Source organism: Podarcis filfolensis (genome assembly GCF_964270895.1).
Source record: "Podarcis filfolensis genome assembly, chromosome: 5".
Lineage (NCBI taxonomy): Eukaryota > Metazoa > Chordata > Lepidosauria > Squamata > Lacertidae > Podarcis > Podarcis filfolensis.
Window position 1 is genome coordinate 16,688,565 of NC_139608.1, and position 22,750 is coordinate 16,711,314.

Sequence of the window (22,750 nt, forward strand, 5' to 3'; positions counted from 1 at the left end):
TGCTTCCTCAGATCATTCGTAACAGTGAATGGAGCTGGTGCAGGAGAAAAGCTATTTTCATATCTCAGCATCAGCACTCCTGACTTGATAGAGGAAAAGATATATCTTCCAGCTAGATAAGAAGAGGCAACAGAGAATTAGATGGAAAGCCCCCTGAGGGGGAAAAAGGAGAGAATTAAATGGGAGTTTATGCTGATGATTCAGCACAGCCCAATGACAGCCCCCACATGGCTCCAAAAAGCAATTAAAAAAATTAAAATATAATCCTTTTGGAGGCTGGATCAATTCCCAAAGAGCTTTTTTGACTAGCCAGGTGCATGATCTCAGTTGGCAAAATGCTGATTTTTCTTTGCTGTCGTTAATCTTGCCAGAATTTTGGATCTTTCCCTGTTCCCCAGGAGCTTTGGATACAAAACGCTATTATTAAATTTATATGAAGCACTTCAGAATTTTTCTCATTAATCCTCCTGAAACTCCTGTTTTAGGCACTAAATAAGCTAACTAAGACTAAATAAGCTTTCATGTTAACTTTCAGTAAGGAGTTTGCAACCATTAAAGATTCAGAAGGTTTTTGTTTTGGTATCCAGGGTGATCAATCTCTCATTGTCATAAAAATGTGTAAACCTCAATGTTTGCTTTGGAAGTCATATTGCAGTTTGAGCCCTTCTCCTCACCCTTAAAATGGATGGGGGTGAGTGGAATATTCAAGTGAGGAAGAATACAGCCTCTGAGATGAAGCTCTTTCATGCACCAACTGGACAATATAATTTTGGAGTCAGTGGTGAATCCTAAGTCCTGGATTTGTCTGTTCACTTGAATAGGCACATGGAAGCCTATGTAGCCGAAGTTATGGTTCAGCTGCAGCCACCTTCTTATTCACATACACAGAGATCTAGGTCTGCAGTTTGTGTGGCCTCCCGTGGGTGAGCCAACAGCAGGCAGGAGATCAAGGAAGAGCGCTGGTTGCAGGTGTTTAACCCAGGAGGGAGAGGTGCTTCACAAAGCACTTTAGCAATCTGCTCTGCGAAGCACCTCCCCACTCCTTTAAAAGGGGATGGAGATTGGCAAAGGGGTTGGTGAGTGAAGTGAGCTGGGGCAAGGTCCCTAGTAATTCTACAAGGGAGCAGTTGGCGCTGTGGTCTAAACCACTGAGCCACTTTTGCTTGCTGATCGGAAGGTCGGCGGTTCGAATCCATGCAGTGGGGTGAGCTCCCGTTGCTCTGTCCCAGCTTCTGCCAACCTAGCAGTTCGAAAGCACACCAGGGCAAGTAGATAAGTAGGTACCACTACTGCGGGGAGGTAAACAGCATGTGATGCGCTCTGGCACCAGAAAGCTGTCTGTGGACAAACACCGGCTCCCTCGGCCTGAAGCGAGATGAACACCACAACCCCATAGTCGCCTTTGACTGGAATTAACCATCTAGGGGTCCTTCCCCCTCTTTTTTACCTTTAATTCTACATGAATGAAATTTTATGTGAGTGGTATTATTTGCCAGCTGGATACATGCAACTTAACAGCTGTCATTCCCGAGCATTTTGGTGCTTACCGGTATGTGAACACAGAAAGCCCTTAACATAACATGTTAAACTAAAAGGGGTTTTTGTTTCTTAATTGTTATAGGATGACGACTTACCAATAAATAGGCTGTGTTTTGTATTGCTTTCTTCCTCTAATTCATTTTCATATTCACCACATGTCTTCTCTCTTCCTCTCTCTCTCTCTCTTAAAATAAAGATGAACCGGTCCAGTCCTAATGGGGTTATTTATTAATTTTCTTTATTTTCGTCCTGTAGCCCTGAAAGCTGCATTTGATGAAAAGAACTTATTCCCCAAAGAAATTCTGGACCGTGAAAAAAAATCAAGGCAGCTGCATGAGGAAATGTGCAACAGAGGCAGGATAACAAACGAGAGAAAGCAAGGGAAGTTGAAAGGAAAATGAATCAAGCTTTGCTTCAAAAAAAGGAGGTAGGTATGAAGGATGCCACCTGGTGATGACATGAGGCAAGCGTTGGCCCGTTGAGAAGGAGGCAGGGGAAAGAGTCTAAAGACAGCTTCTGAGATGATAAAGGGGTTGGGTAGGTAATTCCTCTAAAGAAAGTCTACAGACCCTGCGTGTGAGAGAGCTTCCCTAGATAAAAGATAGGGAACAACAAAATTCCCTTGGAAATTCTGGACTTGTCCACCAAGGAAGCCCCCACTGTTTGCTATGCAATTGCTCTGCCATGGAACTGAAAACTGAAAAGTGAGACACAGTGTTGTGTAATGGTTAGAGTGCTCGACTTCTTGCTGGACCTTGGTCTTCCTCATCTGTCAAATGGAGCCAACATCCCCTGTTAATGCTGAATTCCTTAACCATATAAACTCCCACCCTCCCTCCGTGTGTGTGTGAGAGAGAGAGAGAATATATTTGACTTGCTTTATAGTCTATGGCAGGCTTCCTCAAACTCAGCCCTCCAGATATTTTTGGCCTACAACTCCCATGATCCCTAGCTAGCAGGACCAGTGGTCTATGGCTTGTTTGCCTGCTTTTGTCACCTGGAGCCATCTACCAGTCCCGGTTTTCGGCTTGCATATGGATTGTGTCAACCTTGTCATGCAAGCTATGCCACTGGACTTTGATCACTGCCCCTCCCACTCATACACTGGAGTGTGTCCCTGTGAAATGCCAGAGGATCTGCCAGGGGTGTTAAGCTTAGCTGAGATGCCCTCCCCCTGTTGTTAAGAGCGGGGCTATTTTCAGCCGTAACTCAGTTCCAGTACCTCTCAGGTGGGCACCATTGCTATTACAGTATAAGGGAACAAAGGAGGTGTTCATGGTGAGTCCAGCACCTCTTTTTCCAGAAAAATAGCGCTGGTTCGGAGTACACAGCTTGCGTCCTGTACAGTCACAGAATGTCCTGTTCTCTTTTAAAAAGAACTTTGCCTGTTACACCCAATAAATAATACATTGTACATAATCTCGGCTCCAGTACATTGATATTACATTTCGTTAGGTTATAATATATCATATTACAATGCTTTCTTGCAAAACCCTTGCTTCTGTCTTGCAAATTGGATGGAAACAGTTGACCCAGATCACCTTCTCCTCCTTGTCTCTGCCCCAGTTCTTTAAACTTCATCAAAAGAATTAGCTATAAACTAATTCTACAGGTTTTTTTGTTTTTAAAAGCCTTTCTGGTTCCCCTCTCCCTTTAATATCTTAATGCATCCTTGATCATTTTGCTCTCTCCACTGCATGCTTATTATTGGTCTACATTTGCTTGATAATGGGGCCTCTGAAGGGATGTAGCCAGACATCCTCACTAGGGCCATGGCTCAGTGATAGAGAAGGTCCCTGGTTCAATTCCCGGCATATTCAGGTTGGGCCGGGAGAGTTACTGACCTGAAACCCTGAAGAGACACTGCCAGTCAGTGCAGACAATACTGAGCTAGATGGACCGATGGTCTGACGGGGTACAAGGCAGCTTCCTGTGTTCCTAAGGTAAAGTCACCTTTTTCTGGTTGGGGCTTTGAAGAATGGAGAATCAATGGAATCAATGTGTCAGATGCTGATGGTGGTTGCTCGTGAGTAACCAGGCAGGACTCCGACCTGTTTTTTACAGGTTTTATTGTGCAAACTAGAAAGATAGATAGATAATTTATTACGGTCGGAGACCAATTGTGCAAACTATTTACAGTGCAGATCTACAAAGCTCATGTCCATCTTAGTCACTTGCAGAATCCGGGCGTGGCCCCTTCTGGCTTCTCCCCCAACATAAGAACTTCGGCACCCCAACCCTCCTCCTCCCCTCCTTGCGTTTCACCCTTCTGCGCAAGCTGGGCGACAGAGGTGGCGTGCATCCATCCTGGACAGCCTGGCGAGGTGAGGCGCTGGGGTTCTCAGCAGCATCCTCGAGCCCTTTCCTCGCTTGTCTGGCCCCTTCCCTCTCTTCTCCACTGGAGGTGTGGCTTTTCCCACCGCTGGAAGAGGAACTGCTCCTCAGGGGTTTCAGAGGCTCTCTGTATCCCAACGGCCCCCCTGCCTCCCTCCCCTGTTCCGATGGCAGTCCCCTGACACAATGGAACCAATGGATCTGTTCTGAGCATGACTAACACTGCATAGAAGTTGTATAAACTAAATAAACTTGACTATGCTTCACCTAAGTGGAAACAATGAGTCTTTGTGTTGTACAAACCTATTCACTTCATTCTCAATATTTCTTTTCCTTTGCTAGAGCAAGCTTTTGCACAGCATTGCTAGACCCTAGAAGAAAAATGGTTTGAGGAACAGTTAACCAAATCAAAGGACGACCAGAAGCTTCAAAATCTGAATTCAGAATGAAAAAGTGCATTTGTGTCGTACAGTCAGAATATAAGTTTTGCTTCTTTTCTTACATTTATTATGGATTAAAGGTTTGTCTGCTTTTTGAGATGAAGCAAAAAAAAAATAATGATGAAAAAATGTCAGCACTGCAGGCCTGAATCTTCTGCCTGCCATGTACTTGTGATTTGTTTATGTACTTGAGAAAAAGCAGACAAGAACTGAAAGCCATTTCCTTTATTGAAGAAGATTGTCTTAATAGCAATTCATTAAAGATATTTATGCAGCCCTCTGCTCATGTAATGAATATTTAACCATTCTGAAAACAAAGGTTCAGAAATCCAAAGTTATTGCTCCTCTAGGTGAGGTTGATTTCACACGATCGTTTGTTTTTGCCCAATCCAATTTCCAAATAGGGCAGGAGCGGCGAACCCCCATCCTGGGGACCTGATCAGCCCCTAAGTCTTTTTTTGGGGTGGAGGGTTTGCTAACAAACTTTGGTGGCAACAGCAAAAGGACAAAACAATGTTAAGTAGGCACAGCACTGATTAGGGATGGGCAAATATGTCAATTTCAGTTTCCCAATCAATCGATTATTCATATTTCTGCTTGCTATCTGGTAAGCCCAACACCACCATGGGGAGAACTCTGCATCCTCTAGAAGGGCCCACTGGGGAAGTCCACTGAGAGCACTTTGACCAGGCCCTCCTGAAACCAGATACTGGCCCTGGACTTGGAATAAGACTTCTGCATTTCATTAAGGCCTCCACCCGTCATTCTGCATTTGCACTGTTCAAACCAGGGCTGAGTGCTTTCAGTAAAAATCCTGTATTTTTCGCTTTATAGGACACACTTTTCCCCCTCCAAAAATGAAGGGGAAATGTGTGTGCGTCCTATAGAGCGAATGCAGGTTTTCGCTGAAGCCTGGAGAGCGAGAGGGGTCGGTGCGCACCGACCCCTCTCGCTCTCCAGGCTTCAGGCAGCTATCCGCAAGCCTTCAGAGCACGGCGGGAGTTTCCGCTCGGCTCCGAAGCCTTGCGGATAGCAGCCTGAAGCCCAGAGAGCGCAGCGCCAACTCCCGCTGGAGCGAAAAATACGGTATGGAGCGAAAAATACAGTAGATTCCAATGCTGAATGCTGTCTCAAACTTATGCCCAAGGACTCTGGCCAATTGCTACATGTAGACTTTCCTTCTTAAACACCCCTGCATCATTTCTGCCCGTTTCAAAATGTATCTATGCACGTGTCCATAAGGATATACACAATTAAACCATTCAGCTAGCCCAGCGCTCACTGGACAGGTGGATATGACCATTTATGTCCCAGCGTTCACTAGGGGAGCAATTTGTATAAATAACTTTTCCAGCCAATAACACCCAAGGTAAAGCAGCAACAAATTGGACTGGATTCTGGGGCTCCTCGTGAGATTCGCGGCCGTCGTTTCCATTCTGCTGGAACGCTTACAAACGGCCTGATGTTCAAGCCTCTTGCAAAGCGAGCTGCTTGGTTTATCTAACAGTGCCGCACTTTGGGAAGAAAAGCAGCCTTTCATAACACATTCGGCGACCACCTGTTACGTGCCCGCCTCATTAATCAAGCGGCTTTTCCCAATAAATGTTGCCATGTAAACGCCCTTGGCCTTCTCCTCGATCTTTGCATTACTCGACAGCCTACGCTGGATGCACAGACCTTCTGCAAATCGCTGAATGGTGAATATTATGCTGCCGTTTTCCAGGTACGTGCCTTTTATATGCACTGATAAAGTCATTAAAAAGTGGAGGGGGAAGATGGCACAATAGTGGCAGCTATGAATGCAAAGCTCAAGTGACTTATAAGCCCTACCTTTCGTTGCCATGTCATTTTCCTTTCTTTCACTGTGGTTACAGGGAGTATTTATGCTTTGCTCTTTGCACTAAGTTTGCAGCAGAAAGTGATCCTGCTCCTGAAGAGTTCACACGAGTCCATTTCTAAATAAGTAATGATGTTGTTCCAGCTCGTGCTGAAATATCCTGCCTATGGTAGCTCTGCTGGAGGCATCTACATGGCTTCCCTAGTACTGAAATATGAAGAAGCAAAGCAGGGACTGAATTACCGTATTTTTCGCTCTATAAGACGCACCAGACCATAAGACGTACCTAGTTTTTGGAGGAGGAAAACAAGCAAAAAAGTATTCTGAATCTCAGAAGCCAGAACAGTGAGAGGAATCACTGCACAGTGAAAGCAGCAATCCCTCTTGCTGTTCTGGCTTCTGGGATAGCTGCACAGCCTGCATTCACTCCATAAGACGCACACACATTTCCCCTTACTTTTTAGGAGGGAAAAAGTGAGTCTTATAGAGCAAAAAATACGGTAGTTCATCCATGCAGGACAAGTGATTCATGGACAAAGTGTCCCTTCCTCCCTTCACTTGCTCTGTAATGGACTTTGCCTTCTCTTTTGGCTTGTGGAGAAGGGCTAGCCCTCCAAAGGCTGGTAGACTCCATCAACCCCAACCAGCATGGCCAGAAGTCAGAGCTGATGGGGAGTTGAAATCCAACAACATCTGGGGGGCCTCAGCTTCCCTATCCCTGCTGTAAAGTGAGTACGAGGAACAATGAAAACCTCCCACAGGTTTAGGAAACTGGCTTATTGACCCAACCAGTATAAAGCATCATTCCCAATATGTTTTGAACTGTAAGACTAGCTCCAAAACGAGCTCCTTACACTTGCTGGGGCAGCTGGCATTGCTCAAAATGTGTTACGATTTTGGGCCAATAAACCAGTTTCCTGCACTTGTTGGATCCTCAGTTGTTTCTGCTTTGCGGTGCGTTTGATTATCCGGCGGCTTTCCAGATGTTGCCATGGATGATGTAAGTTGTAGTTCAGCAACATCTGGAGGGCTGAAGGTTCCCCATACCTGCCTTATGGATTGCAGGACTTTGCAACTTTAATTGTGCAGAGAAGAAGAAAAATAGATTCGAGAGTTGATTAGATATGTCAGATGGGAAAAACCACAGCTGGCAATTATTTTCTCCTTGTTTGCCATACTTAAAGATACGGGAGAACTCTCAGGGCCAAGGCAAACATTGCAAACATTGTTTTAATTTGGCTAGCTGTTTTTTTTTTTTTTAATATTGTTGTTAGCCACCCCCAAATTGGAGGATGGACAGGATATTAAAGTTTTGTATTGATAAAGAAACCTGTAAAGAGAGCTAGTGTGGTTTAGTGGTTAAAGCATTGGGCTAGGACCTGGGAGACCAGGGTTCAAATCCCCTCTCAGCCATGAAGCTCATCTGGTATCCTTGGATCAGTCACCGCCTCCTGGCCTAACCTACCTCGCAGGGTTGTTGTGGGGATTAAATGAAGAGAGGTTGGAACCATGTGCACCATCTTGAGCTCCTTGGAGGAAAAGTGGGATATAGATGCAATAAATAAATATTAATACTCTGCCCAGTCGCATGGCTTAAAGAAAATATTTGGGAGACAGCCTTAAAGGAAAAAATGTGACACTATGTTATGTGCTTCACCCTCTCCTCTCCTGCCACTTTACTCCAAACTGTACCCAAAACTGCTTCTCCACTTCTCCATCACCCCCTGCCAATGTTCAGAGGAGAATTTTCAAGTGCAAATGTACGTACAGTGGTACCTTGGGTTACATACGCTTCAGGTTACATACGCTTCAGGTTACAGACTCCACTAACCCAGAAATAGTACCTCGGGTTAAGAACTTTGCTTCAGGATGAGAACAGAAATCATGCTCCAGCGGCACGGAGGCAGCAGGAGGCCCCATTAGCTAAAGTGGTGCTCCAGGTTAAGAACAGTTTCAGGTTAAGAACAGACCTCCAGAACTAATTAAGTACTTAACCTGAGGTACCACTGTATTTCAGTCCTAGTATAGCTCTTCTCCACCCTGCATAACACACACTTTCATTATACAACTGATCAATGCTACAAGAGGGCTGTCTTCTTCTTCTTCTTCCTCTTCTTCTTCTTCTTCTTCTTCTTCTTCTTCTTCTTCTTCTTCTTCCTCCTCCTCCTCCTCCTCTTCTTTTTCATCTGCCCACTCGCCTACTCCCCAAACAGCTTGACTGACCCTAAACACAGGTTATGCTGGGATGTCAGTTTCATTAACGCCGGGAAGCAGACCTTACATTACGGATGTGCCAAATGGCTCTGCAGCTGCATCCATTATTTACCACGAAACCATTAATTACCAGTGGCAAAACAGCACTGCTGATCATTGATGCCAGGAACTCCAGCACGGTAATTTCCATCAGTGGAAAAGAAAATTAAGTTATGTTGGGAGTGTCTTAAATGGCCATTCAGAATAAATATTGCTGGCGGCTAGCGACTGCAGACATCGTCCCTGCATGAGGATATGAAAATGTCTCCATCACCTTTTTAACACGGCGTAGGAGTCTGTATTCACTCTGCCTTTCAAATGGATCTTTGATTTATGGGTGCGATAAAGGCTCTGGTGATAGAGCATAAGGGGGAAAAAGCTTTACTTTGTCAGAGAAACTGCATTTGTGGAAGGAAGGTGGCTGTTCCTTTGGAACTGAATATTGTCCACTGAGCGGAATCTTAAAAGTCCAGTTCTAAATGAGTTTATGTGGGATGTGATACATAAGTAGCAGTCAAATACAACATTCCTTGTTCTCCTAGAGTGGACATGCAGGGGGATGTTTGATTCAGCCAATCGGAACTTCCTGTTTCCTCCTGGGCTGAGACATACTTCCTCTTGCATGTGACTAGACGTGGGCATGACCTTACCTGTCCAGGTAACAAAAAGGACAAGGCACGCAGCCACCTCTCTCTGACTTCCTCCTTCGTTGGACCAGCAGCTTTTTGGCTAGAGCTGCTCTGTTGGCTTTCAGAGGACAAAGGGACTATCTCCATATGGGATAGACCCACAGGTATATACTTTGTAACTAAGTCTGCCTTGAGGGATCCAACTGTGAACTGATGATGTGAGTAAACTTCTTTTATATACTTTAAACAAGATTGTGGCGTGTTCATTCTTTTAAGAGGGATATAAGGGGACTTACCAGGCATCTAATAGTAAGAGGCTTAAACAAGCCTGCAGTTTACTCATAAGGAAGTCCTGCGTAGTTTAGAAAAGGGGTTGAGAACCTCAGACCCAGGGGCCAATTGCTCCCCTCCAGGCCTCTCTTATCTGGAACTCTCTGCAAGCCACAGCCCTTGCTGGTCCTGCTTTGGACACCAAACATTTTTACCTGGCTGGAACAGGTCCTTGAACTCTGCCAATGCCTCTTGCTTGTTTGGATAGAGTGGGTGAGTGGGTGTTGAAAGCAGCCTACTGTACAAAGGTAACACTTACAAGTGGAAAGAGGTCTGTTGCTTGCAGGCTTTCCATAGGCATCTGGCTGGCTACTGCGATAACAGGGTGCTGTAGTAGATGGACTTTTGGCCAGATCCAACAGGGCTCTTCTTATGTTCCTATCCACCACAACCCCAAGACCTGTGTATGTGACCATACCCCCACTAGTGTATATCAGAAGGTCGGCAGTTCGAATCTCCACGACGGGGTGAGCTCCCGTTGCTCTGTCCCAGATCCTGCCAACCTAGTAGTTCAAAAAAATACTAGTGCAAGTAGATAAATAGGTACCACCGTGGCAGGAAGTTAAACGACGTTTCCGTGCACGCTGGCTTTCGTCACAGCGTTCTGTTGCGCCAGACGTAGTTTAGTCATGCTGGCCACGTGACCCGGAAAGCTGTCTGTGGACAAACGCCAGCTCCCTTGGCCTGAAGTGAGATGAGTGCCGCAGCCCCATAGTCACCTTTGACTGGACTTAACTGCCCAGGGGTCCTTTACCTTACCTTTATGTTATGTACCTTACCTTTATGTTATGTTATGACAGGGTGTTTTATTCCCCTTCTCATTGCTCATCCCTTTACACTTGCTTACATCAAACGTAATATGTCTTGCGTTTGCAAATACATTACAATTCCTTCCTTCCTCCTCCAGTCCCCTGAAGACAGCAGAATGGCTGGTTGGATAAGGATGTGTGGTGCTGGGAAGGCACCCCTCCCCCTTCCAAAAGGGAGGGTGTACTTTGAAAATAGCAGTCTCTTGTATGAGGTTATTCTGGAAACAAAATCTAAGTGAAGACTTCATTGCGTTGGGGGGTGGCGGGAAGAGGATAATTCCTAAAAGGGAATGGAAGCAATTTGACTATGCATTATTAAACCTCCTTTCCAACAATTCAACAGCTCAAGGAGCTACCGAGCACTCTGCAGTACAATGAGGAGAGGTCTACTTCCAAGCCTTCTCCTTGCTGTCACTGGAATCCACCTCACCAGAAGCCATACCTCCCAACCTGTGGCTGAAAGCACCGCACGCTTGGCAGTGGATTTGTCCCGGGTTCTTTCTGTCTCCCAGAAAAATGAGAACATTCTCTATTCTCCACTTGGAGTTTTGTTGGCCCTCGGGACAATCCACTTAGGAGCCAAGGGAAAAGCACGCGATGAGATCAGGCAACTTCTCAACCTGCAAGGAAATGATGGTGAGTATCCGCACCAGCCTTCTCAAACCTGGTGCTCCCTTTTCCCTCCACCTCCTGATTTAGACTGCAACTTTCATCAGACCCAGCCAGTGTAGCCATCCAATGTTTGCAATCAGAATGATCTGGCTAGCTATCTAGCTGTTTTGCTGTTGTTTTTAGTTTGCTAAGTTGCATGGTTTTGTTTTTAGTTTGCTAAGTTGCATGGTAACAGTTAAATCACTTTTGTTTTTTATGTTTTGTATTCGTAAGCAAATGGAGGGGGGAAGTGGGATGTAAATGCAATAATAATAAATGGAATAATAAATAATCATTGGTGTATGCACAGAGACAAATAGGTTATTTTAAAAAATATTATATACTACTTGTAGTGAACCACTTTGACTAATTTTGATACAATATGGAAACCAACTATTGACACACAATAAAACCATTTTTTTTTAAAGACAAAAAAACCTCCATTCCAATTCCCCTCTGCCTGGTTTTGTATGCCACACCCATCAACTGTCAGTGAGCATTATGTGGCTACTGGATAGGCTCAGTCCTCAATGGAGAGGACTGTCTTGTTTTTGCAGAGGTTCCTCCTCAATTATTTTGTCCTTCAAACCTTGAAGTTCTGCCCTACTTGCTGCCCATCTGGTGATAGCTCTTTCTTGTGCCTGAATGGTGTTGTTTTGGCTACAAAAAGATCCACGTTCAGAGAAAGCATTCCCTTGCCTCCCAGAATGAACATACAGTGGTACCTCAGGTTAAGTACTTAATTCATTCCGGAGGTCCGTACTTAACCTGAAACTGTTCTTAACCTGAAGCACCACTCTAGCTAATGGGGCCTCCTGCTGCTGCCACGCAGCTGGAGCACGATTTCTGTTCTCATCCTGAAGCAAATTCTTAACCTGAAGCACTATTTCTGGGTTAGCAGAGTCTGTAACCTGAAGCGTATGTAACCCGATGTACCACTGTAGTGGCAAAGTCAGTCTGGCTCCATTCACTGGTCAGTGTGGGAGCAATTATTCCAGTACTCGTTTTCCTCTTCCCTTCTTATTCCTTTTGCATCTTATTTATTAGATTGTGAGCATGTGGGCAGGGATGCCCTCATCTTTTAATATGTGCACAGTGCTTAGAAAAAATAAGGTGTTTTATAAGTACAAAAACCAACAACAACGTGTTGCTCCACTTCTCACTTTGGGCCTTTTCAAATTCCATGTGTTCTACAAGAGTATGTTCATCCGGTAGAAAACGTAGATATCACCAAAGTTCTCTGAAGTTTCTCACTGCGAGTGACTTGCACAGTGGGGAGGTATAAGGCCTACCTCTTGTCTGTTGGCATGCAACATGGCATTTTGCTTTCTGTATCTTGTGCAGAAGCAAAAGCAAACAAAACAAACATTGCCTCCTATGAAGCTAAAAGGTCTGATAACTGAAGGCTGCTTTCAAATGCAAGGTCTAAGAAAATGTAATAACTGGAAATAATTGTTTGTATCTCAAATGCAGTTTGGGCAAAATGAAATCTACAAATCAACCCCAGTGTGCAAGGAACACATTTGCCATAGCTTAGTTTACTTTTTTAAAAAAATAATAATCCTTTGACATCTATGGCAAATAATTTAAAAAACAAAACCTAAAGACAGATGGGCATCTTTGCGGCATTTCTTTTAGCCCTTTCACTGAAGATGTAAATCCACCCATTCAAGCAGATGATTGCCTACTATTATGGTTCATTTTTCCCCCTTTAGAAAATTCATTATGAAATAAACGCTCTTTCCTCTAAATTCCTCCAAATGCCTTGCTATCAATCACGGACACAAAAGGAAGGTCTCTGGAACGTCTGTGCAGTACATGCAATCACACGATCTAGTGATGGAACAGGCTTAATGCTTGATTGGCTTCACACTGCTGTTTTTGTAAAAATGCCGCTCTTCGAGATATAAAGAGGGGCATGAAAGAGATCTTGGCCATGGTACCCATTTATTCTTTTCAGCAATTATCCTCCACCTCTGTCCTTTCCCCTCTCATTCGCTCTCTCAGTGAGGAGGAGGAGGAGTGACAACCATCTTCTGCTTTACCAGTCAGACTGGGTGTCTCTGGTTAGCAGTTGTCTTCTATATATATGTGAGCTCCAGCAGGTACACAGGCATGGCATGCCAGCTGCCAATGTCAGGCATGGTTGTTGTTGTTTAGTCTTTTAGTCGTGTCCGACTCTTCGTGGCCCCATGGACCAGAGCACGCCAGGCACTCCTGTCTTCCACTGCCTCCTGCAGTTTGGTCAAACTCATGTTCGTAGCTTCGAGAACACTGTCCAATCATCACGACCTCTGTCACCCCCTTCACCTTGTGCCCTCCATCTTTCCTAACATCAGGGTCTTTTCCAGTGAGTCTTCTCTTCTCATGAGGTGGCCAAAGTAATGGAGCCTCAGCTTCAGGATCTGTCCTTCCAGTGAGCACTCAGGGCTGATTTCCTTCAGAATGGAGAGGTTTGCTCTTCTTGCAGTCAATGGGACTCTCAAGAGTCTCCTCCAGCACCATAATTCAAAAGCATCCATTCTTTGGCGATCAGCCCTCTTTAGGGTCCAGTTCTCACTTCCATACATCACTACTGGGAAAACCATAGCTTTAACTATACAGACGTTTGTTGGCAAGGTGATGTCTCTGCTTTTTAAGATGCTGTCTAGGTTTGTCATCACTTTTCTACCAAGAAGTAGGCATATTTTAATTTCGTGACTGCTGTCACCATCTGCAGTGATCATGGAGCCCAAGAAAGTAAGGCAGTGATCCATGAAGGAGGTCAGGCATGGTAGGCTACATCAAAAGTATGTGTCCCTGTTTCCACACCTCAGTGGGTCTGCACATGTCGGATGACTAATCCATTCCACCTCCTCTACCATGTAGATGGTGTATGTTATGGATTCAGTGGTCTGTGTTTGCCTGAACTTAAGTCTGGACTAAGGATTCTGAGCTCCTGTGTTCTGATTCGATACATGATGTCCAGTCACAGAACATTTCAGGATTTGGGCCTCTGTCATTGGCCCTTGACCTCTGAGTCGTAATTCACAGCTTGGAAGTTCAGACAGCCAATCACACTGGGAGTGGGAGTGGCCCAGGCTTTCAGGAATGTATATAAGCAGTTTCTTTGCACCTGTTTCCCAGTTATGTAGTTCAATAAAGGTTCTTGCCATTATCGCTGTGTCTTGCCCCATGGGAACCCACCTACACTTCAGTGTAAACATATGAGATGGGTGTTCCATGTTGACTGATACCTGATCATTCAGATACTCAACCATGGACATTTCTCTTTTTCACACGTATGGGTCTTTCACACAAACAACAATTTTCACTGAATGCCTAGGCTATCCTCTGCACAGTGGAGAGAATGAGTATCCTGTCGATTTACAAAGGCCCAGTAAATAGACTGTGTGAACTTACCCTGTTTATCATTGTGGGATATTTAAAATGCACTCAAACCAACAATTTGTGTCTTGCTAGATAGGCACATGATAGGAGCTGAAGCTCATGGAGTTTTCCTGTAAGTTTGCTAGAGAGAATACCGTGAGAGACACTCTCACTGTGCCGTGATAGGGGGAGGGCGTAGCCATAAATATTCTCTTACCTGCCTGGGTGCATTCTCTTTTTCAGAGGCTACGTCTAAGGTCCAATGCTCAGATTCCATCTTAAGCTAGACTTAAGTATGTCTCTGTAACTGAATTACCATTTTAAGCCTGCCTGAACAAAGCTGTTGTGTTATTCTTCAACAAGTATTTTGGATGAGAAAATGTTATCTTTACCTTTTACAAGATTGTAAAAACCACGGAGAGACCTGGTCTGAACAGAGACATTGGATTCATATCTCATTATACATGATAAAGCTATTTTTAGCTATCTCACCCCTTGCTTTTTCCTGTAAGACCAATTGCAGTTGTTAACAGTCGTCAACAGGTTTACCACACCTATCAGCCAATCACCCATTCCCACCACCCTTCTGAGTAATACCCCTCCCCACCCTCTCACTATATATAAGGGTCTGGTGACTTCTGTTTCAGTGTATCTGAAGAAGTGTGCATGCTCATGAAAGCTTATACCAATAACTAACTTAGTTGGTCTCTAAGGTGCTACAGGAAGGAATTTTAGAATTTTGTTTTATCTAATAAATATATCCTCTCCTAACATTTATTCACATCCCAGCAATCATCCTATACTGGGGTATCCCAGGTGTAAAGGTAAGTCATCCAGACATGATTAATAATCCGTATATTTCTTTTCCCAGTTTCCTGATCTGTAGCCAGACTATCTTCCTCTATCACATCATTCTTCACAAATGACTAAATATGCCTTTTAGCAGCTCAAACATAGCTTTATTATAAGGATTCCAGAAATAAATAAATCATTGTCACCCAGCAGAGAAAAATGGAAAACCGAATGCCCCAGGTCAGTGGATAGCTTGATGAATGTGTTGGCCATGTATGTGGTAGCTATGAAAAGGGCAAAATTCTTGTTAAGGATAATTAGCAAAGAGATTGAAAATAAAACTGCCAATATTAGAATGCCATCATACAAATCTATGGTGAGATGGTACTTGGAACACTGTGTGTCTTTCTGGTCATCTCCCCTCAAGAAGGATATTGTAGAGCTGGAAAAGGGCAACCATCATGCTCAAAGGGTTGGAGCAAACCTTTGACGCTTTTTGGTTAAGGAAGAAAACGTCAATACGTGGGTGGGGGACGTGATCGGGGTTGTCAATAATATGCCTGATGTGGAGAAAATGGATAGAAAAATGTTTTCCTCCCTCAATTATAATACAAAATCTTGGGGCCATCCAATGAAGCTGAACTTTGGAAGATTCATGACAGAAAAAATAAAGTTCACTCAGTGCGCAAACAGTGGAGTTTGCTCCCGCAAGAGGCTGTGATTATCATCAACTTGGATGGCTTTAAAAGAGAATAAAGGCAATCAATGGTTACTAGTCATGATGACTATGTTCTGTTTCCACTGTGGGAGACATTATGCCTCTGAATACCACTTGCTAGGAACGGCAAGTGGAATTAGTGCTGTTTCACCCAGGTTCTGCTTTTGAGCTTCCCATAGGCATTGTAGCTACGGGACTGCCTCTCCCGGTATGCCCCACGGAGGACTTTAAGGTCCATAAATAGGTCCCAGGCCCTAAGGAAGTTAGATTAGCCTCAACCAGAGCCAGCGCTTTTTCAGCACTGGCTCCGGCCTGGTGGAATGCTCTGTCTCATGAGACCAGGGCCCTGCGGGATCTGATTTCTTTCCGCAGGGCCTGTAAGACAGAGTTGCTCTGCCTGGCCTTTGGCTTGGAGTCAATTTGATTCCCTCCCCCTCTTTCTTTTTCCTTTCACCTCCTGTGATGAGGCTGCATTTTAATTTTAATTGTTTTAATGTTGTATTTTAATCTTGTTTTTAAGTTGTATTCATTCAACTGTTTTTATTATTGGTTGTCAGCCGCCCAGAGCCTGGTCTTGGCTGGGAAGGGCAGGGTATAAATAAATTATTATTATTATTATTATTATTATTATTATTATTATTATTATTATAACAGGGAAGTTTTTAACGTGTGATATTTTATTGTATTTTTGGTTTTTATGGAAGCCGCCCAGAGTGGCTGGGGAGGCCCAGCCAGATGGGCGGGGTATAAATAATAAATTATTATTATTATTATTATTATTATTATTATTATTATTATTATTATTATCTGGGCTTCCTACCCAAAAATCAGCTTTAAAAGCCCCCAGACCTATTTGCCTGAAATCCAGCAGTTTTCTTATCCACAGACAACCTCCATCACATCTGCTCTTTTCAGAACAATGGTCCATAAAACACATGGGGAGATTAAGTGGTCTGCTCATCGCCCACCCCAAAACTGTAATAGCTGTCATAGTAGAGAAATCAGTTATCTTTCTGAAATTTGGCAGGATTCATGCTCTCAGAAGGGGCAACCACGCCTGCAAATTCCATCCAGTTTGGCCATACTAAAAATAGCCGTAGCTAAAGCTAAGTCCAGGGGTGGGGTGGGGTGAATCCCATCTTCCAACATAAAACCCCATGGACCAACTTGTCTGCAATCTGGCAGTCTACAGGCTACCATGCTTCAAAATTACACCCATTTTTGTTCAATTTTTTTTAAAAAAAATTTAGTTCGTGTTTATTTCCTTATAGGAGATGCAGCAGAGGAAATGAGGCAAATCTGGACCCCTGAGGTAAATTGGGGAGCCTCTAAATTGCTGGGTTAGGTTGTTTTAAGGAGCACCAAATTGGAGTCTGAACCAAACTTTGTGGTCAATGCACACATGCATCTCCACCATATAAGGTTTCAATTGTCTCCTTGTTAATAAAAGGTTGGTGATTATACCTCAAGTGCACATTTCACCACTAGAAGAAAAACCCAAATAGGAAACCCATAAATCACTTTAAAAGGGGCATGTGACTTTAAGAGGGGAGAAGGTTCATTAGAGTACATATAAGTCGTTCATGAAGGAAAGATCAGGATGGCTAACACATGAAGTAATTTTTTGAAAGCTTCAGTATCTTCTGTAACACCAGTTCTGAAAATGGTGCAGAGAGTCGTTTTGAAAGATAAATTTATATGTCATCAGAACAGCGCTTGGATGCTTTCAGCTCACTCTTAAATTCAACAGATCTTGCTTTCTCCTTATTTAAGCTTATTTTAATCCCTACTGGAGCTCCTGGGACTTTCTATTGCTTTAGAAATGCAACATCTGACTTGCTAGATGGCAACATGAAGTGATATTAGGAGGAGTGTGAAATAATGCACTTTATCAGCCTTGTTCTTACGCAGCCACCATGGTATTAAATGAACAACCTGTGGCATGAAATGAGGATAATTCAGATTCAGGACCTGGGGGTCTGTCGTCAGAGAATAGGAATGCTTGCCTGTTGACAAGCTGCTGTCCCTCTCTCTGGTCTTGACTATAGCCCAGGGCGCATTCTGCCTCTTGCTGCCTCTATGGGGTTTCTGTTGTGATGCCATCAGAACAATACTGTACTTTGGGGCAGAAGTTCAATGTCCTGCTCACCAGAATGAGTGGGAGGGGACCACAATGCACCAGGCACGACTTATCACATTTTAAAGCAATAGAGATGACCATCATAAAAGAAACCCTGTAAGACCTGCACCGCTGTGTTTCTCTTATATTTTACTGGTCTATTGCTGCTGCCATCAGCTTCCCCACACTTCTTACTCCAGCAATAAGTATGACTATAGATCAGTTGGCAGAGCATCAGACTCTTAATCTCAAGGTTATGGGTTCGACCCCCATCTTGTGGAAAAGATTCCTGCATTGACCCTTGTTGTCCCTTCCAACTCCACAATTCTTTGATTCTCTGATATGTGCTATTAGGGCAGCAGTGCTGAAAAACCATTCCTTTGTTAGACTACTCCAGTGGTCAGTTAATTATAGGAAAGGATGGTAGTCAGTTGATACTTAGATGAAGCCTGGTCTTTACTGAGCTTTCATTGTGATTTGTTTGTGGGGAGGTTATAAGGGAATGAATATTCATCCTGAAATGATTGCAGGGTATTTACACATCTTCCTGTAAATAATCCGCTCACTCCACATTCTGAGGTGCATTTTCCTATCATCTTCCTAACTGCAACTAACTTATTTTTAAGTGGATTTGTTACGCCAAGGCGACAGAGCTCTCCCTTGAATTGTGCAAACCTATATTTCTGCTGTGCTCTTGAATCCCTCCTGCAAAATACTAACAGTCTGGAGGCAATCTGACTTCTGAGAAAACATGCATAGGGTTGCGCTCTGCAAGCTTCCAATACTTTCTCATCCAAGTAATCTAACCCTGAGAGCATTGTCCTTGGAACTTTTCACCACTCAAGCGATGCAGAAGTTCTTATAATCTGCTTGCCGCATGGCCGGAGCCTTGGCTGCAAACTGAGCAAAAGAAAAACTACAAGTGGCAAGATGGCATAGCCATAACAATGCTATGTGGGCGTGCATGCACAGTACATTTTTTAAATAAAAATCATCAAATTCATTACAGCTTTTAAAATCTAGCATATGGGTAAATGGCATCAAGTTACTTTCAGGACCAGGCATCGGATTCCTATACCCCAACCCATGCAAATAAGAGACCAATTTGGCTGGGTTTTGGGTCAAAACAGGCCACAACTTTATTGAATACAGATGAAAGAGATTTGGCTTGGGCATGGGGCAATCAAAATACTTCTGGCCCGCCTGCCAGAAGTGACACCTGGTTAATCCAGATGGGGGTTCCTAAGACTTGCCATATTTTTTGCTCCATAAGACACACTTTTTTCTTCCTAAAAAGTAAGGGGAAATGTCTGTGCATCTTATGGAGCGAATGCGTGGTCCCTGGAGCTGAACTGCCCAGGGGCAAAAAGCAGATCATACTTTTTTTTTTTTTTTGAAAGAGGGAAGTGGGTGTTGAAACAAAGCCACTAATTGGCAAGCGATCGGAAGCGAGATAAGGGACGCTAGCAATAAAGGAGGCTGCTTGGGAGGGGGGAGGTAAAAGCCCATGGATCCTCAGGATTTTTGCATTGGGTCACCCCAAATTCACCATCAGATCACATAGCATGTCCATGGCTACAGCCTGCACCAAAAAACTCATGCACCCACTGTTTCGTGGGGCCGCAATGACACAAAAACATGGTTACAAAGCACGGATCCATATGGATCCTCAGGATTTTTGCATTGGGCTACCCCAAACTCACCGTCAAATCACATGTCTGTGGCCACAGCATGAACCACAAAAATCATACATCCACTGTTTTGTTCAGAATATTTTTTTCTTGTTTTCCTCCTCTAAAAACTAGGTGCGTCTTATGGCCAGGTGCGTCTTATGGAGCGAAAAATACGGTTCATCAAATAGGTGACCCCTGCAGGGACCACCGTCTGGGGGAGTGCCATCGGCCCTGGCCCCGCCTGGGCATGCGGACATGGGCACTCCCCCCGTAATCCTTTAAAGGGAAACCCCAGCATCTGAAGGGGCAGGCAGAGACTACAACCTTCCCTCCATCCAAAACAAAGGATTGCCCCAATGCCCAACCAGTTGTGACAATTGCTATGAGGTAGGCAAAACCACGGGGTCAATGCCAATTAGCCCGGTGGGCAAATTCCTACCTGGCTCCTTAAAGGACGGTGACCGCCGTAGCCACAGCAAAGTCACTGACTATCAGCTTAAACCTGGCAGCAATACTGGGGACCACTGCACAAAACAGCAAGCAATGTTTTGAATGTCTGGGCTATGAGGAGGGAGTTCAGGCCTTCCTAACGCTTTCCTTGAGACCATGTCAATTTCACAAGCTTACCATAACCATTTCAGAAGCCCTGTGCATCCTTCAAGACTCCTGGAACTGGCATCCTTCAAGGATACATTCGTGAAGTTTGAATCCGGGAAAATTTAAGGGGCCCTTGTTAAATCTGCAAGGGCTAGATTTCTGCAATAAAAAGAAGGAAACATTCACGACTACTAAAAGGAGAAAATGCTGATGCGCCTTCTATAATGGAACGATTCCCGAGGATATGGCCAGTAGCTTTTATGTCCAAGTTGATGCATTTTATTAGAGGGCATGAAGATAGACAGCAAAGTAGCATGGTTGTTAAAAACTGTGCACTAGGATGATAAATAATTTGATGGCGTTGACCCATATGCTAGGTTTTAAAAACTGTAATGCACTTTAAAATTATTATTAGAAATGCACTGCGCATGCATACACAGCATTGTTATGGGGTAGCTATGCCGTCTTGCTACTCAAAGATTTCCTTTACCACAGTTAGGGCCAAGGATCCGGCCATGCGGCAAGGAGATTATAAAGATGTCTGCACCACTTGTGGCTTGGCAGATGGCTTCTGAACTGGGTCACTCTAGCCACCTGTCTAGACTGTGTCACTGGCAGAGTTGGCCTGGTTTATAGCCAATTCATTAATTACATGGTGATCCTTCTCCACCTCCCCCCCCACCCCAAGGAGCTCAAGGTGACACACATGGCTGCCCCCCTGCCATCTCACTTTATCGTCACAGCAAACCAGTCAGGTAGGTTAGGCTGAAAGATGGTTCCTGGTTTCAACCAGAGCCACCCAGTGAGCTTCATGGCTGGAAAGGAATTGAACGTGGGCTTCCCTTCTCCTAGACCAACCTTCTTCAGACCAGTGCCAGCCTTCGTCAACATGGCCAGTGGCTGATGGGATATGTAGTCTAACAACAACTGGAGGGTGGGGTAAAATAAATGAATGAATGACTGTTGTTGTTTAGTTGTTTAGTCGTGTCCGACTCTTTGCGACCCCATGGACCAGAGCACGCCAGGCACTCCTGTCTTCCACTGCCTCCCACAGTTTGGTCAAACTCATGTTGGTAGCTTCGAGAACACTATCCAACCATCTTGTCCTCTGTCATCCCCTTCTCCTTGTGCCCTCCATCTTTCCCAACATCAGGGTCTTTCCCAGGGAGTCTTCTCTTCTCATGAGGTGGCCAAAGTATTGGAGCCTCAGCTTCAGGATCTGTCCTTCCAGTGAGCACTCAGGGCTGATTTCCTTAAGAATCGATAAGTTTGATCTTCTTGCAGTTGATGGGACTCTCAAGAGTCTCCTCCAGCACCATAATTCAAAAGCATTAATTCTTCGGCGATCAGCCTTCTGTATGGTCCAGCTCTCACTTCCATACATCACTACTGGGAAAACCATATGGAAAATGAATGACTGGAGGGCTGGCACCTGTTGCTCCACCCATTTCTGCCTCTAGCACCACACGCCACCGGCTTGCGGCCTCTGGGTGATTGCCCATGAGTTAATGCGGCCCTCAACCTGAGAAAGTTCCCCCATTCCTGCTCTGCACCATTCTGGCTCTCAGATCAATGCTAACTTAATAGATAGGGATGTTGGACCAACCCGTCTGTTGTTTTTATCAAGGCTTTGCTCTCATTTTGCCTGAGTGGCTGGCTCATTTAAAAGCAAATTCGGTTCTCGGGAGAGGTGATTCTGCCATTCCCCATTCTTACTCTTTCTTTGCTCCAGGTATAATAGCATTTGTGTTGTGTCTCTTCATCTTTGCTGCAGACTTACCTTAGGGAGCACCTCGGCCAGGAAGCGGGGATTATGAACGCATGTCTGTATTGGATAACTACCCTATTACACAGCTGGTTTGTGTTCTTCAAATGAAGATGTTAACTCTTAACACTTATTTTCTTCAGGTGAAGCCTTCAAGCCGCTTCAGACACTGTTCTCCGTCCCCTCAGAAGGAAAGGAATTTACATTTAATCTTGCCAATGCCCTCTACCTTCAAGAAGGATTCATGGTGAAAGAACAGTATCTCCATAGCAACAAGGAATTCTTTCAGACAGCTGTAAAGCTGGTGAATTTCCAAGATACGAAAGCTTCCGCAGAGGCCATAAGTACTTGGGTAGAAAACAAAACAGATGGTAAAAAAAAGCTCCTTGCCCCTTTCTTGCATGGGTTTGCTTCCCAGTGCATGCTGGTTAGGCCTCGTTGCTTCTTTCAAAGGGCAGAGCTTGTGGGAACAACCACTAGGTGGATTGAGGCAAATGCCTCAGAAGGCAAAAATTGGGTGGCTGCAGCAGCGCCCCGAGACATTGAGTGCCTGTCCATTCCCCTCTTTTGTCTTTTGCTACACATACCCTAAGCTAGCTTGCTCTCCTCAGCTGTACTGGAGGTGGAGGACACTATGTCCATTGCCAGTGCTGAAGGAAGGTGCAACTGGGGGAGGCGCCATTTTGTTATTTGCCTTAGGCGGAAAAATGCCTTGGGCTAGCCCTGGAGTTAAAGGCACATTCACATGAATAAAAGAGGAAAAAATATTGGGAAATTCTGTGCACACAGTGCAATTTAAGACTGTTAAAATTATCCTCCTTTAAAAAGACATTTTAACTCCAAAATTCAGCCCAGCTTTGTATATGCTCATTTCACTAATGTAATCTGACATTTT

The 22,750-nt window shown here is 44.4% G+C and overlaps 2 protein-coding genes across 4 annotated transcripts in view; both read left to right on the top strand.

Moving 5' to 3' along the window:
• WDR49 (WD repeat domain 49) overlaps positions 1 to 4,585 on the top strand; it is a 96,319-nt gene extending 91,734 nt beyond the window's left edge. The window contains exons 18-19 of one of the 2 annotated variants that reach the window (XR_014547957.1): positions 1,795 to 3,461; positions 3,635 to 4,585. Coding sequence is in view for 1 of the 2 variants with exons in the window: in XM_083613156.1 (XP_083469282.1) it covers positions 1,795 to 1,940 (146 nt within the window). In the remaining variant the exon portion in view is untranslated. The remainder of the gene's footprint in view (positions 1 to 1,794; positions 3,462 to 3,634) is intronic. The other variant, XM_083613156.1, reaches the window with a different exon arrangement.
• Positions 4,586 to 5,442: 857 nt separating this feature from the next.
• Positions 5,443 to 22,750, top strand: part of SERPINI2 (serpin family I member 2) — a 40,061-nt gene continuing 22,753 nt past the window's right edge. The window contains exons 1-3 of one of the 2 annotated variants that reach the window (XM_083613445.1): positions 5,443 to 6,036; positions 10,515 to 10,807; positions 21,999 to 22,226. In XM_083613445.1, the coding sequence (XP_083469571.1) occupies positions 6,008 to 6,036; positions 10,515 to 10,807; positions 21,999 to 22,226 (550 nt within the window). In that variant the 5' untranslated portion in view covers positions 5,443 to 6,007. Of the gene's footprint in view, positions 6,037 to 6,768; positions 6,879 to 10,514; positions 10,808 to 21,998; positions 22,227 to 22,750 lie in introns of those variants that run through there. The other variant, XM_083613446.1, reaches the window with a different exon arrangement.